The sequence below is a fragment of the Sturnira hondurensis genome, unplaced genomic scaffold (genome assembly GCF_014824575.4).
Source record: "Sturnira hondurensis isolate 20B ecotype Veracruz unplaced genomic scaffold, ASM1482457v3 Scaffold0021490, whole genome shotgun sequence".
Taxonomy (NCBI): domain Eukaryota; kingdom Metazoa; phylum Chordata; class Mammalia; order Chiroptera; family Phyllostomidae; genus Sturnira; species Sturnira hondurensis.
The window spans coordinates 3,739,715-3,763,132 of record NW_028094121.1 but is presented as its reverse complement, the minus strand read 5'-3'; the positions used below and the strand labels follow the sequence as shown (position 1 = coordinate 3,763,132).

Here is a 23,418-nt window from a genome sequence, read left to right as displayed (position 1 = left end):
TTTCTTTTCACTGGGGATACCAGACTCAGCTCCTGTGGCAGGGGCTCAACTCCACCCGAGTCTTGGCTACCTGGGCTTGGAGAACACCAGAATATTAATAGGGACCTTGCAGAAGAAACAGGGTCACCAGACTCGTGTTCTGAACCAGCAAGCGGTGAAGTCACTGCTGTCCCAGTTCCATGGTGTGCCAGGCTGCTGAGGCCTGGGAAGGGCAGGGCTGCGGGCCCTGTCCCCAAGCAGCCCAACTCCTCTAGGCAAATAAAAAGAAAACCTCAGGGCCAACATCACTGTCCTTAGCGGAGGCCCTGGCTTACCCTCCCCATCTTTCTCCAGCGTGTGCACGAGTGGCTGACTCACAAGGGCAGGGCGTATGCTGGGGTGATGCTCCTTGGAGGAAGTGGGGAAGAGGTTAGGCCAGATACACTGACAGTATCTGTACCTAACGGGTGCTCATTACACCTTAGTTGCTACTGAAGTTGATGACAAAGGGGTAGGGAAGTGTTGGGAGCTAAAGGACTGAGTCCATGATCCAGGGCTTCAGAACAAGACACATTGAGAACAAGGGCTGGTTTTATTTTCTGAAGTTTTTTTTAATATAAAACAAAGATAAACACATTTCAACCCCACAATTTGCCAGCATGCCTTGTCTCTACAGGGTGCACACCAGACCGTAAGACTAGCAGAGTCTTTGGGCGCACTTGGTTGGGAGGAATAGAAAAAGCAAATCCTGGGGAAGCCCGGGCAGGCCTGAGAGCTGAAGTGCGCTCCTGAACACTAGAGCAGTCCTTGTCTTTTCAGATCCTCGTATGTCTTCTTATTCACAACATTCCCACTGGAGTCTTCATACTCTTCCTGGAAAAGATGGGGCACACTGTTAGCTGGGCCTCCTGGGCGAAATGGCTGGAAACAATGTCTGGTGCCCAAGCGCACCCCAGCCTGACCCCATGGCATTCACCTAAGACAGCCCTTCCCAGCTGGGGCTCTGGAAGACAATTAAGCCCCACTGCCCTAAGGCATCACTGTGTGTAATGCACCAACTTCTCTCCTAGGGATCCAGAATGGTACCGATTGTGACCCATCCTTGAGATACGAGAAAATCATTCACTCCAATCACTTCCTGTGTTTCAGATGAGGAACCCAGGCTGAGGAAGGCTGACCTAAGACGACAGTTCAAAAAGTTCCCAAGAACCCTAGTTTCTGCTCCCGGAGCCACTGCAGGTAAGAAGGGCGGAGGGAGGCCAAGCTCCCCCACTTCAGGAGCAGTCCTGCTTCACTGTCTCCTGTCTATGAGTTCTACATTCCGGTGTGAAAAGGGCATCGCTGCTGAAAAAGGAACACGACAACCACTGATCTAAAGGGGAGAAACTGCTACCGTCCCTCATACACATGGCATTCTCATCTCTGAAACTGCTGCTGCGGTGAGGATCTCGAGGCCACAGAGGATGCCTCCCCACCTCATGCGAGGACCGCCTCTCAAGAGATGCTATCCTCCAAGTACATCTAACGTATAAGATATGGGTTCTCGACCTCTCGGCTTATGCAGGCCCCCAGCAGGACAGGACACTGGGTGCTACTGCTCGCCACTTCAAAATTTCAGGGGGAGAATACAACCTGTCTAAAGACAGGTTTAAAGTCTGACAAATTCAATTATTACAAATAAATTAGACTTACATGTCAAGAGTCAATATATGGCTATTGTCACATTATACTCTATACCAGTGATTTTCAACCGGTGTGCTGCAAGAATTTTTAAAACATGCAATACCTGGCTATTTAGTCAGGGGCACCAACCTCCTTCCCCTTAGATTGTGTCAGATAAGAAAATGACAACAGGCATCCCGGTGTGGATGAATCAAAATTTTACCTATTTTTTTTTTTTGTCAGATTGGCAAAAAATGTGTTTTTGGTGTGCCACATAGTTTTGGTCACCAGTCTTCCATGCGCCGTGAGGTGACGAAGGTGGAACACCGCTGCTCTGTGCTGCAGTGAGCCGGGGGCCACTTCCCACCTCCCTCCTCCCGGCGAGGGGCCCTGTCACGTGACGCCATTCCCGACGCCACGCGGCACCCACCTCAGTGTCGGGCTGCCACCGCTCCGACGCCTTCTGCAGCTTCAGCTTGGCCCACACTGCGGGACAAGAACGCACAGGATGAGTATCCTTTGGCCGCACAGCATTACCAACGTCCCCGCCCCCACCCAGTCAGGGCTCCCCGGGGTGACCCTGCTGTTGAAGTGCTGCCTTGCCCCAAACTGGAATTTTGCTTCTGGACCACTTGTAGGCAACTCCATTGCAAAACTTACCATAATCTTTTCTGTAAAAGAAAAGTTGCATTAAATATAACCAAAGACCTCTTAAAATAGAGAACTGATACTCTTGGAGAAAGAAGTAAATGTGGCACAACCTATGGGAAGTATTGGAGAAAGTGACCTGTTTTTGTTTGTTTGTTTGTTTGTTTGTACGTTTCAAGCCGGGGGCTGTGAAACAGGGAAGGGCTCAGCACAGAGGAGGCAGTGGGGAGCCGGGCAGGCCCGCTCTGGCTCACTGGGAAGTCAGTGAGAAGGGGTCCTGGAGACAGGTTCAGGGTTTAGTCCAGAACGAGCTGCCGCCGCCCACTGCTCTCCTGGCTGTAAGTCTTGTAAGGTCTCTTATTACTTAGGAGACACACAGCTGTGGGGGAAAGAGGCTCAAAATCTTTCATGTAGTTAAAAAAAACCCGTTTTAAAGATTTTATTTGTTTTTAGAGAGAGGAGGGGGGAGAAAGAAAGGGAGAAAAACATCAATGCATGTGAGTAACATCAACCAGCTGCCTCTTGCACACCCCCAACAGGGGATATGGCCCACAACCCAGGCACGTGCCCTGAGAATCGAACCAGTGACCTTCCCCTTTGTGGGATGATGCCCAACCCTCTGAACCATAGCCGTCAGGGCTAAAAGCCCTACTTTATACTCAGCACTGGGCCCTTCTCAAAAGAGAAGTATTGGTACTCCCGACCCTCAAAAGTACAGTATGTGTGACTGCTGAAGCTTCCACGTATCCACAGCTGCCCTTCGGCCTGCACACACCGGGACATCAGGACAGTGAGCTGCGGGAGTGGCCCTTGGTCTGGTCTACCAAAGAAGAAAGCTTACTTACAAGAGACAGCATCTTCAATCTGTGTCACGTTGGCGAAGTGGGCAGTGTTTGGGATGCCCAGACACCGCATGCCGTGAGCGTGACGCCACTCCTGGAAGGAGAGAGAAACAAAGAACAATGTGAATGGAAACAGCGGAACACAGGGCACTACCTCCCTTCCCCTCATAAGCCCTAACCTGACCCTTTTCAAAGGACCCCATCTAAAGACAGCACTTCTTTCGTGGTTCAAGTTTGCAAAGGGCTGGCTGGGACGGACAAGAGGCAGGTCCCTCAGCACAGCGCTGCATTGTGCTTTCACCCGCTGGGCTGGTTTATGAAACTTAGACCCTAGATCCAGGAGCCTTTCAGACAAAACCTCTATGTGAAGCCCACAGACACACATCACGACTCTAAGCAGTCACCTCACATGCAGCCCCCACCATCTGTATGAGAAGGGTCACTGGTGGCAGGACAGCACCACCTTTGTAAGTATAGAAGAATGTTTAACAGGGACAAGCAAGGACACGAGAGAGGGCAGGGACAGATGCTGAGGCAATGACAACTTTGGCTCAGGGATGGCAAACGGCACAGGCTTTCCCTGGTGCCAATTCCGACTTGTTGGAAGTGGTGTAAGACTCAAGAGCACTTAGGGCTCAGCAGAAAAGACCCAGGACCAATCAGTAATATGTATGTCTGAGGAAGGGAGGGAGTTTACACAGATTTTCCATCCTTGGTCTAGTAAGTCTTTTTCATTCTGTAGAATTTCAAGTACTGAGATCTGAAGGCAGAAACAAAACAAGGGTGCATCCATTCACTAGAGCACACCCAGATAATGCCTTGTCTCAACAATAGTCCGATAACTGCCATCCCTTTAGTTTTTTTTCCCCAAAGAGGCAAAGGCCCTTTAAGAGTCAAAGAAGGAGGCAGTCCATTGCTGCTTTGGTCCTGACCCCCAGCAGTGGGGTGGGGAAGTGACTGAGGGGTGAGAGCTGGTCTAGGACAGCGATTTGCAGCCTTTCCCCCTCATGGCACACATAAGGTGATGACTAAAATGCTGTGGCGCACCAAAAAAATATTTGTCAACTAACAACAAAAATGTATAATTTGAGTTATTCACAACGGACAGCTATTGTTGTGTTGGCTGTTGTCATTTTTAAAAAAAAATTTTTTAAAAAGACTTTATTTTCAGAGAAAGGGAAAAAAGAAGGAAAGAAAAAAATATCGGGGACTTCCGCCAAGATGGAGGCATAGGTGGAAACACTGTGCCTTCTCCCACAACCAAGTTTGAATACAACAAAGATTTGGAGAACAAAGACACAGCCAAAGAACAGAAAATTGAACTATGCGGAAGTCCGACTACATCTAACCGTTCAACGGGACGGTAAGAGGGGCAGAGCCAGCAGCAGAGCAGGGTCGGGCAGGAAAGATCCTCCGACCTAGGCTCGAAGGCAGCCCGGACCCAGTCAGGATGCGCACAGTGAGACGGACCACGCAGGCCCCAGCGGGTGAACCCAGTGGTGGAGGGCTGACGGCGGTGGCACACTCGTGCGCAGTGGGATGAAAGGCGCAGCCCCGGTGACGGTGGCAGCTGCGGCCCCTTGGGGGGGGGGGGCGAGGCAGGAGGTGGCAGACGGGACGCCATTGTTCCTCTCTGATCCCGCCCCCACATACAGCGTCACAACCCAGCGACTGAGTTGCCCTGCTCTGGTGAACACCTAGGGATCCGATCCTGCTACATAACAGGCACAAACAGCCCAAAAGATGGTGCAAGAAGAACTCAAAGTCCAAGAGCCAATAACTCTAAGTGACCAAGAGATTGCCAGCCTCTCAGAAGCACAGTTCAAGACACTATTTATCAGGATGCTCACAGAACTGGTAGATTATAGTCACAAATTAGAGGAACAAAGTCACAAATTAGAGGAATATATGAAGGCTAAACTAAGTGAAATGAAGGGAGATGCACAGGAAACCAATAGTGATGGAAAGAAAACTGGGACTCAAATCAATGGAATGGACCAGAAGGAAGAACGAAACATCCAACCAGAAAGGAATGAAGAAATGAGAATTCAAAAAAATGAGGAGAGGCTTAGGAACCTCCAGGACATCTTTAAACGTTCCAACATCCGGATTATAGGGGTACCAGAAGGGGGAAAGAAACAGCCACGAGTGGAAAACTTATTTGAACAAATAATAAAGGAGAACTTCCCCAGTCTGGCAAAGGAAATAGACTTCCAGGAAATCCAGGAAGCTCAGAGAGTGCCAAAGAAGTTGGACCCAAGAAGGAACACACCAAGGCACATCATAATTACATTAGCCAAGACTAAAATGAAGGAGAGAATCCTAGAAGCAGCAAGGGATAAGGGGACAGTCACCTACAAAGGAGTACCCATCAGACTGTCAGCGGATTTCTCAAAAGAGACCTTACAGGCAAGAAGGGGCTGGAAAGAAGTATTCCAAGTCATGAAATCCAAAGACCTATAGCCAAGATTGCTTTATCCAGCAAAACTTTCATTTAGAATGGAAGGGCAGATAAAGTGCTTCTCAGATAAGGTCAAGTTCAAGGAGTTCATCATCACCAAGCCCTTATTATATGAAATGCTAAAGGGACTTATATAAGAAAAAGAAGATGAAAAATATGAACAGTGAAAGGACAGCAAACTCACAGTTATTAACAACCACACCTAAAACAAAAGCAAACCAAGAGGACAGCTAGATCAGGAGTGGAACCATAGAAATGAAGAATACATGGAGGGTTAGCAACAGGGGAGGAGGAGAAGGGGGGAGAAGGTACAGAAAATAGCATAGACAGTAGGTAGAAAATAGATAGGGGGAGGGCAAGAATAGTAGGGGAAATATAGAATCTAAAGAACTTGAGACACGTGGTTATAAACTAAAGGGGGGGAGAATGGTGGGGGAGGGAGTGTGCAGGTGGAGGGGAATGAAGGTGGGGAATAGAACTGTAATGGTATAATCAATAAAATATATTTAAAAAAAAGAAAGAGAAAAATATCAATGTATGGTTGCCTCTTGAGCACCCCCAACTGGGGACCTGGCCTGCAACCCAGGCAGGTGCCCTTGCCAAGGAATTGAACCAGTGACACTCTGGTTCGCAGACTGGCCCTCCATCCAGAGTCACACCAGCAAGGGTGTCATTTTCCTATTTGACACTCTTAAGGGAAAAGAGGTTGGTGCCCCTGACTAAATAGTCAGGTGTTGTATGTTTTAAAACTTCTTGGGACACACTGGTTGAAAATTGCTGGTCTAAGATGCTGCAAGACAGAGATAAGTGTAAGCAAGAGAAAACGAAAATGAGGTTCCAACAGCAGGTGGGAGAACGCCCCACAAGCTACTTTAGGCACCAACAACCAAGGCTGGCACTGGCACCCAAGGCCACATGCCGCACGCCTGGCTTTAGGCCCAATCCTTCTGATTCTCGTAAGCCCTGGACACTAGCGGCCTCTCGGGCAGCGCCCCTCCTCTTCGCTGAAGGACTTGTGTTTTATACATCAATTTCCAGGAGAAACGGCTCTCAATTCCTTACAGCAAAGTGCCGCTGGAAGGCCTTGGGACCTCGGTAGGTGTAATTTCCACAGATCTCACAGTTGTAGTTGATATTCAGGCCATGAAGTTTATACAACCAGTAGGGGATGGGCTGAAAGAAACCAGGAAACAAACAGCATCAGAGGAGTTCGCCCCCAGAGCAGGGAACAGGGACAGGCGGTGCCACCGGGACTCACTTTGCCGTCCCAGCCAAGGGGCAGGTTTTTGGGGTTGTAAATGATCTCGTTCTCCTCATCCTCACTCTCACTCTCACTGATCTGCTCCTCCTCCTCCTCCTCTCGCTCTTCTCCGGTCCTTGCCTGCTTGCGCTGGACATTTTCGTGAGTGAGATGTCGCTGTTCCTAAGTCAGGTCCATAAATGAAAAGGGAAGTCAGAGAAAAGCAGTGAAAAGCAAGAAAGGAAATTTCCTATCTTCCTGCAACCCTTGCTGACCCTCACGTCGAAGGACAAAAAGATTCCCTTCTGAGAAGATAATGAAGGGAGGGTCTGCTTTGCTCTCACGAATCCTGTCAGCAGGCCCTCCTTGACCCCAACGGAAAAGTCAAAGGTTTTATGTCACGGGCCTAAATCATTCAGCTGAGGCCACGGACTGCCACAGAAACCAGAGGACAGAGTCGTATCTGAAAATCGGTTCGGTTTCCCGAACTGGTCCTTTCTTCTCCTCTCCACCTTAGTGCCCTCCCGCAGATGAGAACCTTCTAACTTGCTCTGCGCCTCTCCTCACTCTGGTCCAGCTTCCACTGTTTTCTGATTTATCTGCTTAAAAGAAAACCAATCTAATGGTACACTTTGCATAAAAACCTTGCATTGGGTTTTTACTGTTTGAAGGACACAGTCAAAATTTCTGGCATAGCTCATGAAATTTTCCATGCTTACCGTTTCCTCTACGGAAACATTTTCCCTCCCTCTTTCTACTTAGAAAACTCAATCTCAACGTATCCCAGCATATATCTCATTCTACCGCATCCACCTGTCTCTTCCCACCACAAAGTGGGTCTTTTAGGGGCAGAGGGCCGTTATCATATTCACTGTTGTATCCAAAGATTTAACACAATGTGTGGAAGCCAACAGATAGCAATAAATGAAATAACGATACAAATCACATCAGTACAACGAGAGCAACTACTGGCACCCACTCTGTCCGCAACTCCTAAGAGAACAGTGCCACCTCCTGGCAGGGCAAACAAAACGCTCTCAAAGGAGGGAAAGTAGTGAGCACACCTTAAGACAAGGGCAAAACTGGTCTCCAGGCATCTTCAGAGCACTGGCACCTTGGGCTGCTGCCCACAGCAGCAAAGCCCACGTTTACTGTGGAGGGTACTAGTGTCCCCAGTGTCCAGCGTCTGGCTAGCCTCCTTTCGTTGAAAGCAGTATAACAGAGGGAACCAACAGGTGACTCCACACTTATTGCTGTTATGTGCGGTCCTCAAATAAGGGCAGGGTGAGAGCATCCATGGCAATGGACAGAAGCCCAGAAACAAGCTCTCTGACCCAGAGCCATCCACTCACAGCGCCGTCTGAGCATCTGCAAAGGGAGAGCCTCTGAGAGCAGGCGAGAACTGTGCAAAGCCGACACTACCAGGCCGGCTGGCCCGCTGCAGGGACGCTGGCCATCTTCTCTGGGTGAGCGCTGCCCTAGTTCCTGAAAGAGAACTATTTTCCTCCTACTCCTTCCCCTACTTTCTGAGATAAACAAACATCCTGGTCAGCTTAGGCCTTTTCCACCCCCAACCAGACCTCCTTCCGGAGAGAACACTCAAGGAGCAGCTCACACACAGCTGTGCCATGGACATTCCAGCCCTCATAAGTTTCTCACCATCTGGTAAACACGAAAGTAACGCCTTTTCGTGTTAAGTCACGGCTAAAAGCTGCTGTGAGCAGCCTTTCTCTTACCTGCCTTTCGAGCGTCTGGTTCTTGGGTTACCTGCTGGGTATATTCTGGAGCTCAGGCAATGAACCTGCACCGTTCTGAACACTGTACTGAGAGGGGAGCCTGTTCTCTCTGCCTAGCCTCCTGGGAGCTGGGCGGCCTTGGGAGTATCACCTGACAACAGACACCTAAGGACAGAACAGGCCCTCACCCAAGGGCCGAGTGCCCCGAGAGAGCTCTATCTTCTGCTGAACTGGTTTAACAGCTACTCTTCTTCCTTCACCCTAGAAAAAGTATCCTGAGTTCATATTTCTCTTACTTCCATACCTCGTAGCATTTATAGTCCTCACCAGAGTTGGTTACTTACCCCAAGAATCTCTACATATTCGTAGATCTGGGCTTCTAGGAAAGCAATATCTTTGTTCCTCTCCGTGTCTCTAGGAAGAAAAAAGTATCACTCAAGGGTTCTTTTAACCAACGGCTTGTTTCCTGTGCCAAACACTTATTCAACAGGTGCATTAAAAATCCTAAGTTCATGCGAAAGCTGCTGTGAAAGCAAATGCTCTGTTCATCCCAGGACTTGCTGATGAAATACTGAGGTTATTTCCGGGAGTGCGTGGAAGCTTCCTTTGACCTCCTTCTACAAGGTAGGGGGCACGTCCAGATGTGTCAATTCCCAACACTAAAACCTGCAGAGGAGACGTGATGCAAAAAGCCAGCTCCAGGATCTGGGCCTGATCCCTGACCCTGCTACTTAGCAACCGAGAGGGTGGATATATTTCTGGGTGGAGGTGGAAGAGGGAGGCATAGATGGTAATGGAAAATATACAATTAAAAAAAAAAAAAAGAGCCCTGGCTGGTGTAGCTCAGTGGATTGAGTGCGGGCTTGTGAACCAGAGGATCATGGTTTGATTCCCAGTCAGGGCACATGCCTGGGTTGCAGGCCAGTTCCCAGCAGGGGATGCACAAGAGGCAACCATACATTGATATTTCTCTCCCTCTCTCTTTCCCTTCCCCTCTAAAGATAAGTAAATAAAATCTTAAAAAAAAAGAAAGGAAGAAAGTGAATACTCATAACTTTTCTACGTTCTTACCTGTAAAAAAAAAGAAAAATCAGGATAACAAGTACTTTTCAGGGCTGTTGTGAGCATCGGAACAAACATATAAAAAGTACCCTGTATGCATGTGGCTCACGAACAGAGACAACTGTCATTAGGAAAAGCAAACTTAGGGAAATATTTTTGAACCTATCCACAGACTGCCAAGGTGACTTGGGTCCCCAGAGCAGCTGCAACGGCAGGGCCTCAGCCACTCAACCAGCCACGTACAAACTGCGCTTGGTTTGTGACAACGAAGCACCTTCTGCCGTTCACAGAGAAAAAGAGCAGACCAGACCTCTGTGGGTGAGGAATGGTGACAGAACAGTTTAAAATCCGCTGTGAAGGAAATCCCGCACGGGAACCTCACTTTAAAACCGCAAGCAGAGGTGCTGCCCCAGCCACTCACCGCTTGGTGCCCTTTGACTTGGGATTCTTCGCAAACAGGGAGGTGTCCAGTGCCTCCAGGGACTTTCCTTTGGTGCTGAATAGCCGCTGGGCTCGCTCCTCTAGGGTCCTAAGGAGACGTGAGGGAAAGCGTCTCAGGATTACTTTTCGTACAGACCTGCTTATTTCTGCAGTGGGGTGGGGGGTTGGGGGAAGAGGACAAATGGCATCAGAGCCACGCAGACTGTGCAAACACAATAACTGGGACAGTTATGACAGAAAAACCAGGCTCTTACCCGCCACACTTTAAGCCTAAAGCTAAGAGTGCAGATTTCAATCTGTCCAGACCCAGGGAGGCCAACTCCTATATAAAAAAAGACAAGTTACAAGAATTTTATGTAAACAGATTTTGACAAACAATGAATGCTCAAACGTGGGTCAGTGCAGGCTGGTGGCGTGGGTGCTCCTGCAGCTGTGGCACCCACATTCCACAGTCACCTCCCAGCATTCAGCTCACACCTCCGAAGGACTGGCTGACTCTGTGGTCAAGTTCATAAATAACCATACTGGTAATGTTCCATGACCTCCACTATAGCTGAATACAGTCTGAATTATTATTTCACAGTTTTCAAAGTACTATATATATTTTTTTCTTTTCCCTTTTCTGTATTTTCTGTAGATGTCTGGTCCCAGGAACTTGTGTCTTACAACTGTAAGTCCATAGCATTAAAACAGGAAAACGAGTGGTCCCTCTGAGGAGGGAACAAGCAAGACGAGTACACAGGCTAAAGAAAACGTACCTCCCAGGAGGAAAAAGCGGAGAGGTCAAGGTGGGCTCCAGCGTGAGTCAGGGCGCTGCTTGTCTCTTTCTGGCAAGAGGGACAATACGTTTATTAAGATCGAGGTTTAGGAAGAAGGCATGGGAGCCACCTCAAGCACCAGGTGCTGCTGGCTCTGTTGTTATATACGTGCATGAATAAGAACCAAAGTCCTACAAGAGCAGAGAAAAACCTAAAACAAGAGATGGCACACTCTCTTCCTGAGAGTTCAGGGAGACTCAAGTTTATCTGCAGGATCTGTAAGAATATATAGCAGCATTTCCTAGCACACAATCCATCCATTTCTGATCAGCAGGAAGCACACAGCAGTGATGACCTGGTTGATGAAAAGCCTGGGCTTAGCCAATGGCGAGTGGGCCCTGACAAAGCTCCTTTCAAAGTACACAGAGAAGACCCAGCGCAGTGGGCACAGAGCTCCTCATGGCCACGCTGATCTTGGGACCGGAATAAAATGCCCTAGAGCAGGGGCTCAAGTTTAAAGTAAAACAGTTACTCTAATTCCATGGCATGCCCTCTGCCCACACCTCCACCGAAGCTCACCGGCCATCCAGGAAAGGTACCGTTCTCCCACTTCTTCTCAAACTCATTTTGAATCTTCCCAAAAAGTTCATTCTGATCCTGGAGGGGCTTCACTCTATCTGTGTAATCCTGGAGGTACTCAAGCAGCATCTCCAGGTATCTAGAGGAACAAGCAATTCAAAAAAAGCAAAGAGGGTCTCTATTTCGATAAACTGTTATGCCCTGTAAAATACATGTATACTTAGAATTGGTTTTTTTTTTAAGATTTTATTTATTTTTTCAGAGAGGGGGAGAAAAAGAGGGAGAGAAATATCAATGTCTGTGAGAAACATTGATTGGTTACCTCTCACATGCACCCAACAGGGGACCCGGCCCACAACCCAGGCAAGTGCCCTGACTGGGGACTGAACTGGCGGCCTTTAGGTTCGCAGGCTGGCGCTCAACCCACTGAGCCACACCAGCCAGGGCTATACTTATAATTCTAATGATATTAGTTTTTAAAAGTAATACTACTACTTTTTAAAATGAGCTTACAATGGACTTTCTTTCTAACATGACATCTTGATTCTGACCTTTCCTATCTTCTTTCGTTCTCACACATAATTCCAAATACTGAAGTCTTTTATTTTTTAAATCCTTGCCTGAGGATCTACTTTTCATTAATTTTAGAGAAAGAGGAACTGTGGGGGGATGGAGGTGGTAGAGGAGGTAAAGAGGTAGAGAGGGAGGGAGGGGGGAGGGGGGAGGGAGGGAGGGAGGGGGGAGAGAGAGAGAGAGCGAGCGAGAGCGAGTGAGAAAGCGAGAGCGAGAGAGAGCGAGAGAGAGCAGAGAGAGAGAGAGAGAGAGACAGACAGACAGACAGACAGACAGATAGACATCAACTGGTGCTTTCTGTGTGCCCTGATCAGGGATTGAACCCCCACAACCTTTTGGTGCTCGGGGACGATGCCCCAACCAACTGAGCCACCGGCCAGGGCCCAGATACTCAAGTCTTGACTCACACATAAAAGATTTGAGGTCATCCTGACTGGGGCTGGTGAACCAACGGTACAGATGGCATGTTGTGGAACAGGCAACCTAAAACCTGCGTAATTTTGTTACCAGTGTCACCACGATATACTCAATAAAAGAGGGAGAAAAATCTTTTAAAATTTATTTCAGGTAAAAATAAAAATTTATTTTACCACTAACCAGGGGTATAACACAAAACTTAACATCTATACCTCAGACCCAGGCACCTCACTTCAGTCACCTGAGAAAGTTTAATTTTTCCCCATTAAACTCCNGGGAGGGGGGAGAGGGAGAGAGAGCGAGTGAGAGCGAGTGAGAAAGCGAGAGCGAGAGAGAGCAGAGAGAGCAGAGAGAGAGAGAGAGAGAGAGAGAGACAGACAGACAGACAGACATCAACTGGTGCTTTCTGTGTGCCCTGATCAGGGATTGAACCCCCACAACCTTTTGGTGCTCGGGGACGATGCCCCAACCAACTGAGCCACCGGCCAGGGCCCAGATACTCAAGTCTTGACTCACACATAAAAGATTTGAGGTCATCCTGACTGGGGCTGGTGAACCAACGGTACAGATGGCATGTTGTGGAACAGGCAACCTAAAACCTGCGTAATTTTGTTACCAGTGTCACCACGATATACTCAATAAAAGAGGGAGAAAAATCTTTTAAAATTTATTTCAGGTAAAAATAAAAATTTATTTTACCACTAACCAGGGGTATAACACAAAACTTAACATCTATACCTCAGACCCAGGCACCTCACTTCAGTCACCTGAGAAAGTTTAATTTTTCCCCATTAAACTCCGAAGAGAGAGGTCCCTGGATGGGAGACTTCCTTCTACAATGAGGCAAAATTTGGAACAGCATGGGTGAAGAGTGCAGATGCGCCCGTGGACACGCGTTCTCCAGAGCCAGAGCATTACAGAGGTTTTAAAACCGTGTCACTCAAGACCCCTATCCTTCACTAAACCTGGAAGTCACCACGAACGCCTTCCACACAGGATTCAGAACTCCGCTCTCAATCCTTCACACTGAGCAATCGACTCAAACCCAGCAGAGGCCTAGAGGCTAGTGCTGCTGCTTACCGCTTGTACTCCGCATTCTTCCTCTCTTTAGGGATGTCAAACAGCTGGTCGAAGATGGACAGGTAAGTGATATAATCCAGCTTCTGGAAGGAGAAGAGAGGCGACGAGAGCTCCGCTTAGGTGTTCCCACCAGGTTGCAATATAATCTCCAGTAAATAAAATCAAAATTGAATGCTGCCTAATGAGCATTTTAGCCTTTTTCTGTTCTGTCATTTAATTCCTACACTAACTGGGGAGAATGGCAGGCATACACTTAATGCTGCGAAATCAAGATCAGGTTAACGAGTGGTGAATGGAAAGAAGTACTTGAGCGTTACCTGGAGGCACTTGGTTACCGACTCTGATAGCCGCTGTACCCTGACATAAAATGCTGGCCGGTGCCAGTCACTCATTCAGCATCTTTGGGCCAAGTACACGGATACAGGCAAGAACAAGACAAACCCGGAATCTGCCCTCGTGGAGCTTAAAGTTTAGTCACTGAGCTTTTGGGACATTTCCTCACAACTTCAGGAGGAACTTAATCATACACTTTCCTGAGATCGTTCTGAGATTGCCACATTAAATCACATCTCCTGCGCTAAGTTACTTTTCAAATGTCTTTTAAGAAAGACACCAAACAGCCCTTTGCTGGTGAGACTGTTTTGCATCTTCCAGGTACCAGGTACCATATGCGCCCAACACAGGAACATATGTGTTTGAGTTTTTAAAGACATTTATTTTTACAAAAGCAAAGTACGCTTGTATTAATAAACATTAATAATATGCTTATTGCAGTCACTGTAGAAACCTGACGTTCATTTTGAGTGCTGTTTCATTCTAAGAAAAACATATCACCTCTTTAATATTACACAACAGTGACAAGGCCCAAGGAAGACACTCTCATTGCCTCATGCCCGAGAGCCCCGGCCCGGCATCCTGACTCACTCTTAGTATGAAAACCACGTTCTCCTCCCCTGCGTCTTACCTCAGAGGCCTTCAGGTTAATGTATTTGAGGTAACAGTCGTGGAGATCCAGGTAACGGCCGTATCCCTCTTCGTCTGTGAACTCCACCAGATCTGAAGGAATCGGATACCAATGACTCAAATACGAAAGACCACTTTCTTGGACTCGACCTTTCAAATGCACTGCTATTCCCTGTTTCATGAAGCAGCCCTTCACCGAAATGTCCTTCCTACGCTCACAAAGCGAATCGACCCCAGCTCTCCGGGCCAGTAAATCTGAGCTAGGCTATCACAAAATTGCATACTTTGTCCAAAGCCAATATAGGAGGTTAATCTAGCCCAGAGAAACCAGCAAAGAGAAAACCACTAGGAGAACCTGGCTAGAGATTTCTCTGGGGCCCTGTTTTCTTGGGCTTGGAGGGCAAACTGAGTTGTTACTAACTCTTACTCCGGCTAGTACTGGATAGACAAGTTAAATCCCACTCACTTTGTGCCTCCTCACTCGGGTTCTCTCGAGCCTTTAGGAGCTCCTCAAACTCCACTGACATTGGCACACAGATCTGATGAGAGAAAGAGAAAAGCTCAGGTGGATTTTTCAATGTAAAGAAAGCTGCAACATCACAAAAATGAGCTGTATAGAGAGTGGGACTTCTGACACTTTGGTATGGATTTTTCTTTTTTCAAAAAAAAAAAATTTATTGCCCTGGCTGGTGTAGCTCAGTGGATTGAGCACGGGCCTGCAAACCAGAGGACCACAGTTCAATTCCCAGTCAGGGCACATGCCTGGGTTTCAGGCCAGTTTCTGGCAGGGGACACACAATACATTGCGTGTCCTTGGCAGAGGCAACCATACAGTGGTATGTCTCTCCCTCTCTCCTTCCCTTCCCCTCTAAAGATAAATAAAATCTTTAAAAAAATTTACTGATCTTAGAGAGAGAAAAATTGATTGGTTGTTTACTAATCCGACCAAAGATCAAACCCGAAATTTAGGCATGTGCCTGACCAGGGATCCAACCCACGACCTTTCGGTGTATGGGCCGACGTACCAGCTGAGCCACACTGGTCGCGGCAGTCTGGATTTTCCTTAGGAGCCTACTATTGTTCTATTGTTTTCCATTTACCTTTTTCTTTCCTTTTTGTATTGTTAGACATACTGCTAAAGTAACACACGCTCACAAAAACTCAAATAATATAAAAAAGATAAAATGAAAACGCAAAGTCCTCTTTAACTCTCCTACAAATAGCTAACACTGTCAACAGACTTTTTCCAATGCCAGCCATTCCCGAAGTCTGCTGCACATCAGAATCACCTAAAAGAGCATTACAAAACCCTGATGCACCTGGCAATTAAATCAGAAGGGGCGGGGCCGCTGTGGGTGCTCGTTAAAGATCTCCAGGCGATTCACATGGGCAGCAGCATTTGGAAACCACTGCTCGGTGTACTTAAATATACAGGGTGGAGGAAAAGTGGGTTTAAGTTGTGAGTACATGAAACAGAGTTTACTCTTGTATTATCTACTATTGTATTATCTCCCAGGCAAACAACTGTGAGAGCCTACTAGAGAGAAGGTGTAGGGAAAATGGAGATGTACCACTTAGATGTCCCTCAAAGAAGAATGCGTTATTTAGCTGTGAGCAGGTTTACAGAATATACTTTTTGAGGCCATACCTCATTTGGGTGCTTCCGGTGGAATTCTTTTATTTGCTTGAGTCTATTATAGAATTCAGCAAATTCATTGGGTCCTGAAATGGCATTGAGCTCCTCCTTTCGTAACCTGCAATGTCACCACAAATCCAGAGAACACAGAGCATAAAATCAGCCCTTTCACCATGGCTCCTCAGAAGTACTAACCCCCGGGTTGGCTGGGACTGTCACTTACCCATCCTTGTCGTCGTACAAATCCCTCAGGTTCCCACTGACTTCCATATACCTCTGGAAGACAAACACAGACCCATCAGGACGAAGCACTCTGTACAACCACAGAGCTAAGCACCCAAGAGGGGCTCTCTCATCAAAGCCCAGGGAAACCTCCAGGAAGGTGGTGTAACAAGTTCCCATGCTTCCTGGTACCTTTAGTGGAGGGCACTGATTCCTGGTTAGCTTCTGAAACAGGTCAAGAAAGGGGCGACAGAGGGTTCCTGTATTTACATGCTACTGAGGTTTCACTGTCCCTACAAGAGTCACGTCAAAGAGCCAGCCAAACCGCGGTTTCCACCTAAGGCCCTCCAAGACAAAAGGGTTCTCCAAGATGATTTACACTTCTTCAAAAAGCTTGACTGAGCGGAGGGAAGAGGGGGATACGTGTAATAGTGTCAACAATAAAGTTCAAAGAAAAGTGTGACTGAAGAGTGCACAGGCTAAATAAAACATCGCACAGGCTCCTTTAGATTCCAACTCAGGATGGAGGAGGCACGTGGTCCCATCTCCAAAAGTCTTGCTATGTAAGATCCCTAGTGGAATCTGGAACAAATATGAACAGTTCTGCAGTAAAACGTATGCATTACTTACTAAGTGGGATAAAAGTTTTGCCACCAAATAATTACCAAAGCAAACAAACAAGAAACACCCTCTTGTTCTCAGAGTTATTTTGAATGTAGGGATTTATACACAGGATTAGAAACTTATAATATAAATTATCTCCTAAAAATCAGAAACTCTGATTAGGTTTTTTATGCCTTTCTTAACTGATTTCAAGCAAATGCAAGAAAGAGCACAGTATGAACCTCCATTTACCTATCACTCAGGTTTAACGAGAATCAACAGTTTGATCAGTTTCCTGAAAGTAATAAATTGAACTATTCTTAGGTAAATGCAGGCAATGTAGGCACAAATAATTCAAAAATGTGTCTGTTTTGAAGAGAAGAGATAATACTTTCTGCGCCTGAGTAATCTACTTGTCATAACTATACTTTGCACATCGATGTGATACAGGACGCTATTAGTGGAGTCCCTCCGAGTAACGAAGAATGAATGAGTTCCCTACTCAGAGAAGCGAGGAAGGGCGGTCCAGCGCCCTCAAGCTCAGCAGCCGCGTGGAACCACTCCGGGCAGACAACCCGCAACTGGCCAATCTGGTTGGTTATCTTAGATCCTGCACCGCTCCTTGCCTTTTTCTTTCCCAGCTCGCTCTGTCCCAAAGAGAAGTAGACAACGGGGTACTCACATCTTGCATGGCCCGTGTGCGGTGGTCAGAGTTGATCTGGTCCCGGAGCTGAAGAAAAAGCAAAGGGTGACACAGACGCCGTTAGTTCGAGCTCTGGAATTGAAAAGGCCGCCCGAGGGCGGGCGGAACTTACCCGCTCAGGTCTCAGCCGCTAAAGCTGGGGCCCCCGGGGGCGCTGGGCCCCGGGAGGAGGTTACCAAGGGCGGACCTCGGAGGGGGAGCCCTGGGAGGGGGCGGGGAGCGGGGCAGGCCTGAGAGTCAAAGAAAGCTCTCAGAGGGTACACACGGGAATGCGGCTCCCCTACCCAGGCCCCACTCACTGTGGACTTCTTAGTGAGCATCTCTTTGGCCATGACATCCATGAGACGCTCCTTTTCCTCATGATAGCGCCGCTGCTGCTCCAGAATCGTCTCCATGTTCACTCCGCCGCCGCCACTCAATTCACACCACCGACAGGGCCGGAAACAACTGCTGCCGCCTTGCTCGCCAGCGTCCCTACCGCAGCGCGTCCGGCTGCACCAAAGTTCCGCCGTGCCGGAAGTGTCCCGGGGAATGGAGGAAAAGTGAGCACCACAAGGAGACCCAATCTGTGCTATCGAGGTGGTAGCAGTGCCCTCTGCTGGCCGGGAGTGTGGTAGCGTCTGCAGGTTTCCTCTAGGGGGCATACGAAAGTCCGGGAACCTGTCGTTTTGCGGCGCCTTCCTGGGGCCCGCCAGGCGCACAAGGGGAGACTGTGTGGACTGAGGAGTACGGAAGAGCACGCATTGGTGACTTTTGACAACATTTGTCCCTTCTCTGGACCTCAGTGTCCTTGCCAGTAAAATGGGGATGCTAGTAGTTTTATGTTGTTTCTTTTGTGAACGAATAAGGGATCGTATAATAAAACCTATAAGCATGGTGATGAAATGTAACCTCACAGGGTGATCTGATCATGAATTCCTGACTGGATAGGTCATGGTGAGTAGTCATGCCACAGGCATATAACCTTTTTAGTAAAGAGTTTAAGCAAGCTCTGCTCACTGTTCTTGTGCATGCAGGCTAACACGCCTTTGAAATGCCAGAGTAATCCTCTTTTTCAGACCCCTCCTGGCCAGCAAGTATTCAAGAGCTATGGGATTGTCGAGGGCCACCAGAGCAAAGGGCTGTAGGGACTTTTGTTGAGCAGCAACAGTCTTGGCCACTTTTCAGCTATTTGTCCAATGGTGTTGGATAAATTCCTAATTATATTCTTATTGACATCTATACTGGCACTTGGGATTAGTGTGTTGACTATACTTTGTCCTGTATTGTCATCATAAATGGCCAGCATTTCCCTTTTGGGCTTCACGATCTGCCTTTGGTCCTGTGGTTCTTTGTTAAAAGGACTTATGGAGCCCGGACTGGTGGGGCTGTGGCTCAGTTGGTTGGGTGTCATCCCTGCAGGATAAAGAGTCACAGGTTTGATTCCCGGTCAGGGCACATATCTGGGTTGCCAGTTCGGTCCTGGTTGAGGTGCATATGAGAGGAACTAATTAATGTTTCTCTCCCTCTCTTTCTCCTTCCCTTCCCCTCTCTCTAAAAATGAATAAATCACATCTTTGAAAAAAGAAGAGAGAACTTTTGGAAAGGCAGGGATCCTTATAAAGAAAGAAATGACAAGTTGTCCCAACAAGCAACTGTCTAAACACTGATATATCCATCCTTTAGTCAAGGTATCTTCTCCCACACCAAAAATAAAATGAACCCGGGAGGTGCATAAACCATCCCCTCTCTCCCAAGTGTTCTGGTTTATGGATTTATTCACAGGTATGACTGAGAGAAGTTTTTCCATCCCAGGGTGAAACCATTTACACACTTTTCAAAACCCATCAGGGTGGTATCCAATTGAAGAAACAAGTTTACATAATTTGGTTATATCTTTCTTTTTAGTTTTGTCATGTAGACATTTAGAGATCAGGTAAGGAAGAGATGGGGGGAAGATTTAAATTTAAATTCAGTAGACATGACAGGGACAATGAGTAATGATAAGTGGGAGCAGATGTCTCTGGTTTTTGAATCATGTCTACCTGAAAGGTCAATTGGATATGGGTTGGTGTGGGAAGACAGTGATATTGGACATGGTATTGAAGTTGGTAACTGAGTGACAAGTGGCTGGTATCTGTCTTTTATTGATTTAGGGTTTTGGGGACTTGACTGAAAATCAGTTAAATCTTCTCCCTCGGCAGCACTCTCAGAGAGTTTTACTGAAATGTTATCATTTCAAGCATTAGAGAGAGAAATGAGGGAGGGAGTCAGAAGAGGGAGAACAAGTGGGTTTGCTGTCATATTGATAATCTTCTCTAAAACACAAGGTAGCCTGATAAACAAAAATCAGCAAGAGATAAAGACAAGAAATTCAAGTTAAGAATCTCTGTGAGGACTGGTGTGATACAGCCCTTGTCCAGTTCCTTGGAAAAAGTTGTCTTCTTCAGCTGCTGTCTAGATTCTTCAGCTTCTTCAGTTGCCTAGATTTTGGTCAGAGTTTGGTGGCAGTCATGGGCTGGGAAACCCATTCAGCAACAGGGTCTGGGAACTTTTTAAAGTGAGAAACATGAATCCACGAGTCAACACCGTGGAATTTAGCAGCACACATGGACTGGTCAGAAGCACCCCGTAAGGCCCTTTCCAGAGGGGCTGAAGAGACTCTTTGAGTTGGTGTCTTTTCCAGTACATGGTATCCCTGGGTTTGAGGCTGTGAGGACATTCCTCGTCTCCCAGGAGCCCGCAGTTGAAGGAATCTTTAATGTTTATTTATTTATTGGTAGAGAGAGGGGAAAGGAAAGAGAAAGAGGGAAAGAAACATCAGTGTTGCCTCTCATGTGCCCCGCACTGGGGACCTGGCCTGCAACCCAGGCATGTGCCCTGACTGGGAATCGAACCAGTGATACTTTGGTTCACAGGCTGGTATTCAATCCACTGAGCCACACCAGCCAGGGCTTGAAGGAATCTTTAAAAGGTTGGTGTTGTGTTGTAGGGTGTTGATAAACTCCTTGCAGTGATACAGGAGATCTCCTTTGACAAGTACTGCTTAGTGCGGCTCTTCATCTAGGTGCACAAGACAACCCGTGATGATCTCAAAGGGCTGAAGTTCATGTTTTCCAGTTGACGGGGAGCAAAGGTTCAGGAGGGTTAAGGAGGATCGTGGGCCATGACAGGCTAAATGCCGTGCGAATTTTTTCCAATTGGGTATTTATTGTTCCATTGGTTTGTTCGACCAATCCAGGGGGGTTGAGGATGATAAGCATAATGGAAAGGCTGACAGATAGGCCAAATTTTATAAATGACTGAACAGTTTGTCCCATAAAATGGGTTCTTCAATCACTAAGTTCTCTGAAGTTTCCTGAGGTTGGAATAACTTTTTTTCTAATAGGGCCTTAGCTACTGCCAGGGCCATGGCCAGGGAAAGATGCAACCCAAGTGAAAACACACAGGTCGTGAGCAGGGCATATCCATGACTGTGGGAGGGGGCAGTTGGGTAAGTCTAACTGCCTCACCTCTAAAGGACCCATTGGTAATGGAAAGTGCCCAGAGAGGCGTGCCACAGTTTCCCAGGATTACATTTTGGCACACACTTTGCCCATCTGATGTGTCTGATGGACAAGACTGGTGAAGGGCCCCAATAATATTGTTTTCCTCGTTGGATCATTTTCTCAGCGTTTTGAGGAGCTGAATCATGGACGGAGGTTAAAAATCTCCTTTTGGAGACTGTTGGGAAGGATGGGGCCGTTAGGAGGGCCTATCCATAAGCTTTAAGAAGAATCAGAGGAACAACCAACTTTTTGTTCAATCCACTTCCCCCTTTCCTCTTCCAGAGAAGTGACATGAGGTTTAACTATAGATGAGGTAAGGCAGGAGTAGATGAGGTTTTTATAGGCAGGGCTGTGGTTACCTCCTATAAAGTAGCCAGTTTGGCAGAGCCGTATCAGCCTTTTCATTTTCTTGTGCCTCTATATTTTGGGCAGAAGAATGACCCTGCGTGTTAATAACAGCAAAGGCTCGGAAAGTCAGCCCGGCATCTGGGAGTGCCTGGACAAAGTCTTTGTTTTTAATTTTCTGTCCAAATGAGGTCGCGACACTTGGTTGTTTCCAGAGCCTGGCGAAGTCATGGGCAACTCCAAGAGCGTATCTGCTGTCAGTGTAGATACTGGCTGTTTTCTCTTTGGCTAATAAGCATGCCTCAGTAATGAAACCAGGAAAGCTGGCATTTGTGCTGCCCGTTGTTACCAGAAGCAATAAGTAGAGACAAGGATCGAATCTTTATGGGCGCTTTATTTAGATGCTGGCAATCTGAGAAGACAGTGGGTTATGTCCCTCAAAAACCACCTTAACATTTCATCTCAAGCTGACCTTTTTCTTTTAAAATTGTATTTATTTATATTTAGAGAGAAGGGAAGGGAGGGAGAAAGAGGGAGAGAGAGAGAAATGTTGGTCAGTAGCCTCTTGCACGCCCCCCAACTGGGGACCTGGCCGGAAACCCAGGCATGTGCCCTGGCCTCGAATCAAATTGGCAACCTTTCAGCCAGTGTTCAATCCACTGAGCCATACCAGCCAGGGCTCAAGCTAAGCTTTTTATAAGGAAAAGAGAGGGTAGGTAAGGGGGTGGGAAGAAAGGTTAATGGGATAAAAGTTATAGTCCTGCATGGTTTTCCTTTATCTGGTGATCCACAATTCTTTATCTGTGTTTGCTCCCTGGAACACAATGGCTCAGATACCATCTGCAGACCCTCTGGGTCGCAAAGGTTGAATTGCATTTCACTTCCTGGAGTCGTTTGGGTCATGAGTTCCAGTTCCTGGAATAACAGCTTTCCACGTGCATTAATCACTTAAGCCTATCAACTATAACGAAAGCTAAACTCTTTAACTCCTGAGTTCTCCTATCAGTATGAGCAGGTAGTTCTGCCTGTTGGGCAGGTTTGGCATCAGGTAGAAGGCTGAGGTCTATGATTTTGTTCAGGGAGACAATGGCATATCCACTTGGTAATTTTCATTGGTTCCCCTTAAATAGCATCCATTGGTGAACCATCCCTGGTCTGAACTGGAAATGGACTTTCTTGTAGATGCAGTAGTGTGGTAGGGAGTTGGCCAGTCAACATGATACAGTCCTGGGGAGTGTTACCCTCTGGAAGAGGAAGTGGGGTAGCAGGAAAAAGTTGCATTGGGTGATAGTCAGGTGGGGTGAAGACAGAAGGAGGATGTTAGATTTGGCTAGGCCATGAGCAGAAATATACTGAGCAGGATGGGAATTAAGGAGCATTTCAGCAGAGTGTGGAACATAGACACTAAGAGGAATCCCATAATCATCTTCTCAATAGCCTTCTGAGGGTGGGAACAGCAGCAACTGCCCTGAGGCAAAGGAAAGTCCTTGAGCAACTGCATCTAACTGCTGACCAGAATAACCTATAAGCCTAGTCTGCCCTGCAGAAGGTTGAGTAAGAGCCCCTAGGGCATTCTCTTCAAAGTTTGAGTAGAGAGGTGAAAAGGGAGAATATAATTTGGATAGTCTAAAGTGGGAGCTAAGGTAAGCTTGGTTTTTATTTTTCAAAAGATTCTTGGGCATCAGAGGTCCATTGGAGAGGAACAGGAGAGGAATTCTTTTTCGGAGAGAGAGGAAGAGGGAGAGAGACAGAGAGAAACATCGATTTGTTGTTCCACTTATTTATGCATTCACTGGTTGATTCTTATATGTGCCCTGAGCAGAAATTTAACCCACAACCTTGGCATATTACAACAATGCTCTAACCAACTGAATTATCCAGCCAGGGTGGAGAGGGATTCTTGAGTAGTTCATAAAGTGGTTGAGACATTAAAAAAAAATT

At 47.2% G+C, this 23,418-nt stretch overlaps 1 protein-coding gene across 1 annotated transcript; it reads right to left on the bottom strand.

The window, feature by feature from the left end:
• Positions 1 to 569: 569 nt before the first annotated feature.
• SF3A3 (splicing factor 3a subunit 3) lies at positions 570 to 18,107 on the bottom strand. The gene is made up of 17 exons (XM_037032557.1): positions 17,905 to 18,107; positions 17,585 to 17,632; positions 16,301 to 16,353; positions 16,090 to 16,195; positions 14,908 to 14,980; positions 14,443 to 14,534; positions 13,479 to 13,561; positions 11,409 to 11,547; positions 10,830 to 10,898; positions 10,326 to 10,393; positions 10,052 to 10,159; positions 8,913 to 8,982; positions 6,851 to 7,015; positions 6,655 to 6,765; positions 3,135 to 3,225; positions 2,072 to 2,127; positions 570 to 852 (listed from the first exon to the last, which is right to left on the bottom strand). The coding sequence occupies exons 1-17, from the start codon at positions 17,998 to 18,000 to the stop codon at positions 775 to 777; spliced, it is 1,506 nt and encodes a 501-aa protein (XP_036888452.1). The 5' UTR covers positions 18,001 to 18,107; the 3' UTR covers positions 570 to 774.
• Positions 18,108 to 23,418: the final 5,311 nt, after the last annotated feature.